At 37.9% G+C, this 12,612-nt stretch overlaps 1 protein-coding gene across 1 annotated transcript in view; it reads left to right on the forward strand.

Annotated features, from left to right (window-relative positions):
* LOC107670677 (delphilin-like) overlaps positions 1–12,612 on the forward strand; it is a 30,549-nt gene that overhangs the window by 1,787 nt on the left and 16,150 nt on the right. The window contains 12 exon segments of the mRNA XM_016463360.1: positions 1,134–1,466; positions 1,934–2,088; positions 7,501–7,776; positions 8,943–9,028; positions 9,738–9,807; positions 9,970–10,257; positions 10,455–10,606; positions 10,698–10,838; positions 11,315–11,421; positions 11,523–11,697; positions 11,865–12,229; positions 12,381–12,577. Coding sequence (XP_016318846.1) covers positions 1,134–1,466; positions 1,934–2,088; positions 7,501–7,776; positions 8,943–9,028; positions 9,738–9,807; positions 9,970–10,257; positions 10,455–10,606; positions 10,698–10,838; positions 11,315–11,421; positions 11,523–11,697; positions 11,865–12,229; positions 12,381–12,577 — 2,345 coding nt within the window.

Below are 12,612 nucleotides of genomic sequence, written 5' to 3' on the forward strand. Positions count from 1 at the left end.
TAATTGTTTATATAATTGTTTTCTGTTTGCATATATTTTAAAATGCATTATATATTATGCATATAATAAATGCACAGTCATTTATTCCTGTGATTTTAAAGCTGAATTTTCAGCATCATTACTACAGTCTTCAGAATCACATGATCCACAGAATCATTCTAATATGCTGATTTGCAGTGTTGAAAATTGTTGTGCTTCTTAATATTTTTACGGAAATATTTTTTTTAGTAATAACATTTGATGGAAAATACATTTTTCATTCTTTGATGAATAGATAGCTCAAAAGAACAGCATTTACTTGAAATAGAAATTTTTTGTAATATAAAAGTCTCTTGATAAATATACTTTTAAATAGTAGCGTAGATATATAAAATAATAATTAAAAAAATAACATTATATATAATATCATTATAATATATACACTGCCGTTCAAAAGTTTGGGATCAGTAAGACTTGTAATGTTTTTTAAAGAAGTCTCTTATGCTCATCAAGGCTGCATTTATTAAATAAAAAATTCAGAAAAAAACGGTAATCTTGCAAAATGTTATTACAATATAAAATAATGGTTTCTATTTTAATGTCCTTTAAAATATAATTTATTTCTGTGATGCAAAGCTGAATTTCCATCAGCCATTACTCCAGTATAAAGTGTCACATGATCCTTAAGAAATCATTCTAATATGCTGATTTATTATTAGAATTATCAATGTTGGCAAGAGTTGTGCAGTTTCTTTTTGGAAACTGCAATACTATCACTTCTTAACAATTTAACACATCCTTCCTTGCTGAATAAAGGTTTTAATTTCTTTCAAAAAAAGAAAAGATAAAAATGTACTGGCCCCAAACTTTTGAACTGTAGTGTATATTGTTAGAAATTTCTATTTTAAGTAAATGCTCTTCTTTTTAACTTTTTATTCATCAAAGAATCCTGAAAAAAAATATCACAGGTTCCAAAAAAAATATTAAGTAGCACAACAGTTTCCAGCACTGATAATAAATCAGCATATTGGAATGATTTCTATAAAGTCAAGTTACCCTTGTTGTGTTAAAGAAAATTCAGATCTCTCCTAATTTTCCTTTGCTTCTGTAGAGCAAACCAGTGTCACTCACCCTTATCCACTTTACCACCACAGATGGACATTGCCCCGGGGCCTGATGGTCGTTTTGGCTTTACTATAGTGGGAGACAGTCCCCTGCTGGTGGAGGACTGCATGCTCAACTCTCCAGCCGGCCAGAGTGGACTGCGAGCAGGTGACTATGTGATGGAGGTGAATGGGATTCCAGTGAAACAGCACGAGACGGCGGCAGCCATGATCAAGGCCTCTCAGGGACGTACGCTGCGTCTGGGTGTGCTGCGGATCAACCGCTGGCAGAAACGCAACAGCAGCAGCATGAAAGAGACCTATCAGAGCGGAGACATGGTGAGGCAGGACCGCAAGCACAAAGCTCTGGAGTTCAACAAGAAGGTCAGTCTCAAGGGGCATGGAAAAATTGGGTCACACTTTAGTTTGGACACCAGTTCTCACTATTAACTATGACTTTTGCCTGAATAAACTCCCTCTTTGCTGCTTATTAATAGTTAGTAAGGTAGTTGCAATGTTTAGGTATGGGGTCGTATTGAGTATCTAAAATATGGTCATGCAGAATAAGGCATAAATTTGTGCTTTATTAGTGCTAATAAAAAGCCAATTAGCTAATATGTAATATGTCATATAATATGTAATATAGCCAATTAGTAATATGCATGCAAATCAGCAACTAGTTAATAGTGCGAATTGGTCCCTAAACTAAAGTGTTAACAAAAATTGTTAAACTGTTACTCAAACCTCGTAAAGTTAGTTTGGGCTGGTTAAACATCACACAATATTTTTCACTGGCACTTTCAAACTCCACTGTTGGCGAAGTTAAAATGGTCTGTTTTGAAATTTTATAGGTCGAGGAGATTTTAGGGGAGGAGCCTGAGGTGAAAGAGAGGCTGTTTGATTTGCTGAAGCAGTATGCAAATGAGAGGGATGTTGAAGGTCTGGCGTCTACACTTCCAGAAATACTGCTCACCGAGGAACACCAGCAACTGATTGACAGCATCAGGTATCAATGAGCTTTCATAAGTCAGATTACATGACCCGCCTCCCTATTATTTATTTATTTATAAAGCAGCTTTATGAACATAAGTTTGCCATGTCATTACAGGCGGCCATCTTTAATGAGCTGGCTATTCCCTCCCATCCTTCTTTAAAAACTATTTATGCTTTAAAAGATTGGGGCGACTATATCTGTCTTTTTAGTTAGTTTCAACATGCTTATAGCTTAAAATACAAAAATTCTTTGCATATTTTTCATCAATAACTTTTATAATAACTATGATCTATGAAGTATTTAATCATTCCTTTTAATCGTTAACAATTAGATTGCAGATTTTGAAAAATAAAATTAGATTTTAATATTGTTAGATTATTTCTTTATTTTTACGTAATTATTATTATTAGATTTAATATTATTATATTTTGTGAAAGTATACACTATAAGAAGTCTCCCTCTCATAGGTTTGCAGGTGTCAGTTCTCTCTCTCGCTGATGAGGGTCTTTGTCAGGAGAATTTGATGCGTCTCATAGCTGAAATGTTTTCAGTTACACTGACGGAGCAGTTTTAACAGCAGCCGCCTCTCGCTACCAGTGAGGATTTATACCCGTGAGGTTTACTGCATAAAATATTGTTTATCAAATATGCATGCTATTTTTTGAAGTTATATGCTTGAAAACTCTGAATATGGGACCACTTTTAAATCCCCCTTACCGCCATGAGGAGTGAATTATGAAGAAGAACAGCCTGCTCCAGATACCTAGATTCACACTTTTCATCAGCTTATTCTGATTAACCCTTGATAGCCTGTCCTTGTATTATCGGGAACCATGAATGCGTTCTTTAGCAAGTAAGAAAAGTGTTTTGTACTTGCACAAAGCTTTGATTTTTCTGTCATTTTCCATTGTTCAGAGACAAGTTGCTTTTTATGGGATGTTTGTTGCATGTCTTCAGAATTCTTTATGGGAAGTTTAAGCAGCAGACTATTGGTGATGGTGTCAGTTTTGAATATTGATGATCAGATTTGACTTTGAATTGAATAAAAAAGTAGTTCAGACTGTGGAAGCCTGTTTCTGCCACTGGATAAAAAAAAAATAAAAAAAGGTAATTGCGACTTTTTAACTCGCAATTCAGAATTGTGAGATATAAACTTTATAATTAAGACTTCTTTTTTTAATAGTTTTTCTTTTTTGAGTTTATAACACAATTCTGAGTTTACATCTTGCAATTCTGACTTTTTTCTGTATTGTGATTTTTTTTAATCTCAAAATTCAGGCAAGATATAAACTCAGAATTGCACATTTATATCTCACAATTCTGTATTGGGAGAAAAAATTCTGAAATGTGAAATAAAAATTCAGAATTGCGAAATATGAACTCACAATTCTGAGAGAAAAAAAGTAATAATCACAACTTCACAAGTTATCAATTCAAAATTCTGACTTTTCTCACTATTGACCCTTTGTTGGGAGTTTGATTGACAGGCGATCCGACCAGTCATCTGCCGAATCTAGAGTAGATTAACGTTGGCGGACTTGAACTTGAAAAATGGTGTGTATTTACATCTTTCCACGGCTGAAACAAGATTACCTTCTGATGTTCATTCATGTTTATTTCGTGCTATAAGTAGTTAAGAGGAAGAGATGATCGGTTCACGATTCACTTGAACTGAGGCGATCTGTCACGACAAATTAAAGAGCCACAAAACAGTATTTGTTTGAATTCCTTTAAAAAAAAAGGCAACATTTGAAAGCTGAGACTTTGCTCAGCGATGTATTTTTCACTGCATGAGAACATGATGTGTGGCGTGAGAGTGCCATGGCTTGTTGTCGGACGTAGCAACAGTAACTAAGGGGGGCGGGTCAACTGTGAAACATAAACTCAGAATTGTGAGAAAAAAAACTGAATTAAAAAGTTGCAATTGCCTTTATAATTTCTTATCCCATGTCAGAAACAAGCTTCCATGGCAGACACATGTAGATTGAATGCATATAAGCATCTCAGTGAGAGCATGACCTTTCTAGTACATCTTCATCGATATAGCTTGCATTTGGCATATATCACTGCATTTTCACAGTCCTTCAGTCAACTTTGGCACTGACTAGCTTGTATGCTGCAAAATGCTTGTATGTCCCTGCAAAAAATTTGCCCAGTTCTCCCCATGGAACCTCCCTATTTTTAAGCAGCCTACTTCTTATAATAAGCCTCTCTTAGGTCTGTGACGCATCAGAAGTTTGCACAAAATCCACATAACAACTTTCTTGCTTTAAAGTTGCGAGTTTCCAGCTGAGGTACAAAGCAGCCAAGAAGGATTTTGAGGGAATTGTTTCTTTGTGGCTTTTTATCTGGTTGGTGTTTGCTGTGCAGACTCTACTTTTGTCTTTGCGTCTTGAACTTGGATACTTGAGGATCTTCTAACTCGTGCACAATTATGTGGAACGAGTGTGGATTGAGTAACTCATGCTGACCTGCCTTAGATTTCCAGTGGGACGGTATCTATTTTCTCACTCGCTCTCTGTTCCTGCTCCTCTCTTTCATTCTATTCTCTCTCTTCACATCTGAAGCAGCTGCGACTTTGGCTCTCATTTGCAGTTGAAGGCATCTGGTCTACAGTTCTGGATGTAGACTCCTTTTTAACGTTAAACTCCCCAAGGCAACCCAGCACGGAGATGTGGAGATCTTGCCAAAGTTGACTCGATGATGACGTGACCTGAAGTTTCCTTCTTCATCCATGCAATGTCATTGCTCCTCAAGTTGCCGCTAATAAGCATCTCCTCATCTGGAGATAATGGCTTTTCCGATTATCCTGTTCTATTCACTGAATGGTTATTCCAGCTGTATGAAGACTCCTGCACTAAGACCAAGAACATTTCATTTCGTTTGAGACATATCTTAATTTAAAGGAGAGATGGGGCGTGACAGGGGTTTCTCCAAGCGTTTTCGGTAAGAAAAACCTTCTAGGATCAAACAGAAGCTAGTTTCAGAAATTAAGGTTTGATCAAATTTCTAGGGAAATTGTTACTCTTTATAATTTATACAGTTTCATGCAATATTGGACTATAGATACGGAGCAAATAGAAAAGACATTAAAGCTTTTAGACCTACTGTGAAATTCTTTCTATTTGTTTTTGTCATTTTACTTTAAAATCGTATTAAGTCCTCATTTGGCCTTGTTGTTGAGCTTGCTTTTTTAAAAATGAATTTTCCGTCATTTTCTGTCATTTAAGACTTGTTAAGAGAATGTTAATCAGTTTGTAAATGCGTGGCATGCTTTGTTAATATGAGTAGAGGCATTCAAAGATGAACTAAAATAGGTTTAGAGATCACTTGCTTGTGTTAATAGACATCTTTTATATTTCAGATTGTTGAATACGTTCTTCATTCCCACTTTCATTCATTTTGAAAAGTGCGTTCCCTCCCCTCTCTGACTCGGGGTTAATTTTAGATTTCCTGTGACCTCCTTCTAATTGAGGGCATCCTGAACTAAATGAAAGTTAACTTTGAGAGAACTGTGGATTTACGTTGAATAAGGAAACTTTCGTGAATGAAGTCACTGATAAGAGCACGCACTTGTAAAACTTCCACAGTGCAGTAGTACTTGAGTACACTATTGATTTGATCATATTTGATTTAAAATCTTACAGATATTAGTTTTAGGTTAGTATTAGTTTTGTTTATTTTTTGGATTGTAATGTCTCAGTACTACTGCTGGGCCCTGAGCTCTTCAGATGCAAGAAAACCAGCATAAGTTGTGTATAGAATGGCTGCAATGTTTGTATTTACAATTGCAATTACAACTGTGAAAATTGCAGGTTGTGATCTAAGCTTCACCTCAGTATGGTGTTCTTGTGATTAGATGCATTAAAGGGATAATTCAGTGGTTCTCAACAGTTTGGTCATGACTCAAAAACAGGGCGCTGCTCTGTTCTGATCAGACAATTTTAAAAAAATAATAACAATGCTAAATGCAAATAATAAAATGCAACTAACAATATTATGCACAATTATAGACCTTATGTAGGCCTGCCCCTTTTCAGTGCTCTTTTGTCTTCCGTTTGTATTTCCACAGCATGAAGGTAAGGTCGATTTTATGAATGAACCGCTCGTTTTAAAATGTTCCCGGTCTACTGACATTTGTTATGATATCCGTTTCAAATAGAACAATGCTCATGATAACTTTCATTAACTCTACAATAAGTAAATCCACTTCACCAGCTAATTATTCTTCAATAGTGATGCTGCAGAGCTACTGCAAAAACGGAAGTTCAAAGACAAAATTCTAAAGATGGCTGCACACTTATTTCTCTGACGCATAAGGTCTATAGAATGGCTAAATAAACACCCTTATCCACTTTTACAGAAGACAAAATTCTAATATCTTTTGTTGTTGATGTCTCTGGATTATTGTTATTAAAATATATTTATAATATTTATGTTTTGTATAATATTTATTACTAATATTGTTATTGTTCGGTCTATGCTCTTTATGACAATATTAATAAATTTTAATGTTTTATTTTGAGGACCTTTTTGTTTTTGCACAGTACACAATTTTGATACTGTGTTGGCTCGCCACTTGTTGTCCAAAGATCTGTGTTCTGAAGCAAAAGCAGTTCTTAAGCAGTGTTTGAGATGATTGCAGCTGGGAGATTAACCCAGAACTGAGCTGTGCTTCCCCTCCTGATGCTGTGTGTTGCGACATTGTCCTTCATGATGCATGGGTTCATTCCTTTTTATTGGATAACCAAATTTTTTTATTTTTTTTTGATGAGTCAAAATAGTCTAATGGGTAATATATATTAATTTGGTAATATATGATACATTTAATTGTTTTTTTAAATACTTTTACACTATATACTGATGACATTGATAGGCAGCATGCAAAACATGTATTATGTTTGGTCAAATTGTAATCTCACAATAGCTGTCAAGAATTGATCAGGTCATATTTTAGAAGAAAATTAAGATGTTTATAACTTTGAATTTGGTTTTAAAGGAAGGTGAGAATTAAAAATTTAGAGAGGGCTTATTTCACAAAGGGCTAAAAAGCACTCTCTCTTTCACTTTAATCATTCATCCTCTCAGGACTTCAAAATGCCCATCAGACATCTTTCAGAAGTCACCTGCTTACCTGCTTAGCTTTTGAAGTTGATCAAACAGAATATTTTTACCCACCATTCTTCACAGGACAGAAAACAAACATTTCATTGCATCACATGAGCTCTTTTTTTCTTTCATAGCAGGTCACAAACATCTCCGTAATCTGGTGTAATTATAGCAGACTTTCTCATAGCCGTCCCTCCTCCTCCATTTGCCTGTGTCTCCATCCAGTGTTTCTCTCAGCAGGCATGAGAGTGTTCACACGCCTGAACAGTTTCTCCTCTGTGACTCCATCTACTGTGTGTGTGCCATGTTTGTCAGGATCTTCATCCCTAAGAAGCACCGGCAGCGCTTTGATGAGATGGTCTCTCAGAGTTTGATCAGTCGCTTGAGGGGCCGAAGCTTCAGCGAGCACAGGAACAATCGCCTACGGCGCAGCCGGAGCGAAGACCACCCCGAACGGCTGCTGTCTGTGTCCACTCGAGCTAGCTCTGTGCCCCGGACCGCCAATGAAGAAGTGGTCATGCCTCCTGCCCGTGGCCTCCGCAAGACCACCTCACTCATCGCAGGCCATTCCAGTTCCTTCTCTACACGCAGGTCAGTGGAAGTGTCACACTGGGAACAGCTGCACATTTTTCTTCTCTTTTCTGTTTTTTTTCTCTTTTTTTTGCATTGGCATTTGCATTTGTATTTGTTACTTATGTGGTAGAATTTTTACTTAATTCGTTTTACTTAATTTGTTTTTGTTACTTAATTAGATTCATATAAATATAATGATGGGTGATGGTTAGCTAGATTAATTCATAAATTCATACATAAATTGATTATCTGATGCATTGATTTAAAGAAATTCATCCCTTCTTGTTGGATTTCCAATTTCACAGTTATTGTAGGCTGTAAATGATATAGATTTTATGCCACTGTAATATTTCACTCTTATAATTCATGTTATTTTTAGACATGCTGTTGGACACCTGTGTATGTGTGAGCGTAAATATGACACATCATTAAGATTCATCCTCCTCATTATAGCCTATATTATGCTTTAAACATTACTACTCTTGTGTACAGTATTTCACAAGCATGAATTAATTCTCTGTTAAGCTAGTGCCCGATGCATAAATAGGAAAAGGTGGGAGGATGTGAAAACTTGTCAATCATTAGTACAATACACACTTAATGATATGTCTCCAGCAATGCAGGTGTAGTTTCTTTTTAATAATGTGGAAAACTGAAAGTGTGGCTTTATTGGACTCAAGAATTGCTAGCTATTTGCATAATGACCGCATATACACACAGATATTCATTGAGCCACAGAGAGAAAGGTAATGAAGTCTGTGGAAGAAGAGCTCTTTATAATCAGTAACAGGATCTGACTGTATTATGGATGACTGTAGTGGAAGACATTCAGAGCTTGTCTGACTGTATCTATTAATTACACAAACTATAGAGAACACAACAAACAGTATTGATTATATAATATTTGTGACATTTGAGATAAAAAGTGGCAGAACACGTTTTGTCACTGTTCAGTAAAATTACACTCTTGTACTATGACAAAAAACATGCATTATGCCACATTTTTAATTTCTATGGATACTATATACGTGTATGTATATCTATTATATCTATATCATATAGATATTTTCCAATAATATAAAATGAATATTAGTTTAATAAACAACTATATTAGTTAATCTGCATTATATAAAGATTCACGATGTTCTGCTTGACATCTATAGGTTGTATTCATGTTTCACTAGGACAGTACGGGTGTACAAAGGGAACCAAAGTTTCGGGTTTACTCTGCGTGGCCATGCTCCAGTGTGGATCGACTCTGTAATACCAGGTATGAAATTATCCAAAATTTTATTTATAATATTTAAGTGTCTTATTTTGATGTTGAAACATTTAATATTTAATTAAGATTAAACACAACAACATTATTCTCTTAGTATTTTCAAACATTGTCTTTTGTTTTCATGAGGGAAGGGCTTGTGTCTTGTGGCACAGTTATTTTATTTGACATCCTAGAACAAAATGCTATTTTAGAAAGATGAAAAAATATATTTTGGACTTGAAACAAGTGAAGGGGAGTCAGTTATCAGACATATTACTAAAGCAGATGACGTGAATGCTGAAATCATAAAAGTTCTGTCATTTCTGACTCATGGCGGCCATTAAAAAGTTAGGCGGCAGAAACTGGCAGTGTGCAAGAACAGCAGGAGACGAGAGAGAGAGAGAGAGAGAGAGAGAGAGAAACAACACACAACAGAAGACTCTTCGCAAGCTGAGTAAGAGGGGCACAGGTGGTAGAGCTCTGTTTTTATCTAGCACAAATCCTTTTAGATTCACACTTTTCCCACATCTAGCCCTCAAAATCCAAAAACAGACATCCATTCTTGGGCAGGATGTGACAAACACCCAATCTTGACTTACAGATCTCACATCATTTCAAAGGGCATTTCATGAGCACAGCTTATTCTCAGTCCATATGAGCCCATATGATGTGCTGTCAGTAGTTATTTCTACTTGGTTTGTTGCCATTCCTCCTGCAGGGAGCCCTGCTGAGAAGGCGGGTCTCAAACCTGGAGATCGCATCCTGTTTCTCAATGGGTTGGACATGAGGTGAGGCTTGTGGTTGGGTTGCATTGGAATACATTGCTTTTAACCTAATGTGGAACTGAAATAAAGTCTAAAGCAGGCATTACTATTATTATGCATATGATGGGTTCTTCATGTTCATAATCTAACACCGTATATGCTTCGTATTTTTGTACTTTCTCTCAGGAGCTGTTCACATGAGAAGGTTGTGTCCATGCTGCAGGGGAGTGGGGCAATGCCCAGCCTGGTGGTTGAAGACGGCTTGCCGGCCTTCACCGTGACCGAACCCGAACTGTTGGAGGTTTCTCCCCGCTCCCGTGCTCCTGTGCTAAGCTCCCTGCAGTGGGTCGCAGAGATCTTGCCTCCCAGTATCCGTGTACAAGGTCGCACCTTCAGCCAGCAGCTTGAGCACCTTCTCACACTCCAAGAGAGATACACCATCTGCAAGGCCCTGGAGGCCTTCTTCCAGCACAGGTGAAGGACATACCATTAATATTTTAGTGAAAGAAAGAAAGAAAGAAAGAAAGAAAGAAAGAAAGAAAGAAAGACAGAAGATGGAAGTAGAAGAAGTAGATGGAAATGTTTCCATTGCTTCTCTGAGAAAAAAGAAAGTTAATTCCTGAACTTTGTGTGAAACCTGATTTGATTCCTTTTTCTTCCGTGCCTTTTAGAAATGTAGACACTTTGATTGTGGACATCTTCCCTGTGTTGGATACCCCAGCAAAACAGGTGATTTGGCAGTTTATTTACCAGCTGCTGACCTACGAGGAGCAGGAACACTGCCAGAACAAGATCTCCCGCTTCCTTGGCTATAAAGTTACACGTGAGCCCTACTTTGTCTTGTCGTTCTTCTTCAATCTGTATAGAGTATAAGTACATACATATGTATGCTTGCATGTATTTATATTTGGTAGTGCCAACAGCAGAACCTGAACCTCCAGCCCATGAGCCTCATAGGCGCAGCAGCTCCATGAAGGTGACGGGAACAACCTACAGGAGCAGTATGAGGGGACGCAGCTCAGATGATCTGGTCATCGGCACTCACCTGGGCATGGGTAAGCTATCTTCAAACACTATGTTGTATTACACATTATAACACAGGACAGCGATTTTCAATTTTTTGATGCCATTGATATCTTACTGTTATAAAACTAGGGCTGTCTATAGTCAAAAAAGTGGTGATCTCATAATTTCCGGCTAGCCTCACAAAGTGTGTTTAAAAAAATAACTGTTAAACATTTTAACTTTGACAGACCTCATACATTTAGCAAAATTCTCATTTTCTACCAGCCACCTAGCACCAGGAGGTCTGTAGACTCCAGTTGGCATGCGGGCATACTTTGGCATACACATATTTAGTTACCTATATATGTAGTGAAATTGTGTCAACTTTCACAACTAGTATTATGTATCATGAAAACAGCATAGTAGACATTATTGTAGCATTGTTGGCATCATGTACCATCATTAAAAACGGCAGCTTTCTTAGCAAATTGAAATGAGTTGATGTGCTATTTTCTTACTTCATGAGGGATTTGCACTGAGCCAGTGGAGTTGGCACCTATGCGACTGACTCCTGGAGAGAGGCAATCAGGGGATGGAACATCCTTACCAGAGACGCCCAACAATCTGACTAATGTGAGCGCTCTTCTTTGATTTTTACGGGTTTACAAACATTGAAATGATTGAGCATGTACACTGTCTTTATATTAATATCACAGTCCCTGTGCTCTATCTAGCTGTCAGCTGTGTATGCTGAGCTGGAGAATGTCTATGCCGGGAAGAGATCCAAATCCCTAAAGACTCGACCTTCTCCAGCTCCTGAAACTCTGGTTAACGTAGACATCTTCCCGCACGCTTCCTCACAGTCCATCAGGGCACACTCTTCCTCTCCATCTGTTCGGGCCACTTCAGGTACAGTCAGTGTACTTATACGTTTTTTTATTGGCATTGTGGCTTGTGAATTCTAGAAAGTCCTTGTAGTTTCTTTGTGTAATAGGTGGGAATTTCATCTGAGGCAGAATCTAATGTCAGAGACATTTGATCTTCTTCACCTTTGTTTTTCCATCTTCATCTCTCAGGTAGCCGCAAATCAGCATCAGCGCAGCCTGTGCCACCACCTCCACCACCGCCACCACCTCCTCCACAACCTGATTCTTGGATGCAGGAGCCTCCACTGAGTCCCCAGTGCCTCTGTTACCCTCCAGGTCTTCCCTCTCAAACCAGTGCTGAGTCCAACCCATACATCAGTTTAGAGAGTCCACCTCTCTCTCCACCCTCTCCTCCGGACTACCCCCCTAGTCCACCCATTCGGAAGAAGCGCTACACCTTCTCACGTCCCCCCCATACCCCTGACACAGATTTGTTTATGGAGGTTCTGAGCGAACAGCTAGGACAGCAGTTATCTGTGGATGACTTCCTGTCACCAGAGAATGACTATGAAGAGGTTTGTATATTAGAATGGTTAATTGACTTGATATATTGCTTTTATTGTTTTGACAATGCTTCATCGGCTTGACAAGTACAGTGGCTAATGTTCAATGGACTATTGCAAAAACTCAGTGATATTTGTATATTTTACTTCAAAATAACTCCAGGATGTTGTCCAGATGACATTCCAGAATGAGGAAGAGGATGTAGAGGAGGAAGAGGAAGAGGAGGAGGAGGAGGAGGAGGAGGAAGAGGGTCCGTACATGCCTCCCGAGCTAAGCGAGCTAAGCGAAGTACATAGTAGCAGCGAGGATGCCAGCTCTCTTACCTACTCCTCCAGCTCAGAGCACATTCCTCCACCCCCTCTGACTCCTCCTCCCCCTCCGCCCATCCAATTTA

The sequence above is a fragment of the Sinocyclocheilus anshuiensis genome, unplaced genomic scaffold (assembly GCF_001515605.1).
Source record: "Sinocyclocheilus anshuiensis isolate Anshui unplaced genomic scaffold, SAMN03320099.WGS_v1.1 scaffold1165, whole genome shotgun sequence".
Classification (NCBI taxonomy): Eukaryota; Metazoa; Chordata; class Actinopteri; order Cypriniformes; family Cyprinidae; genus Sinocyclocheilus; species Sinocyclocheilus anshuiensis.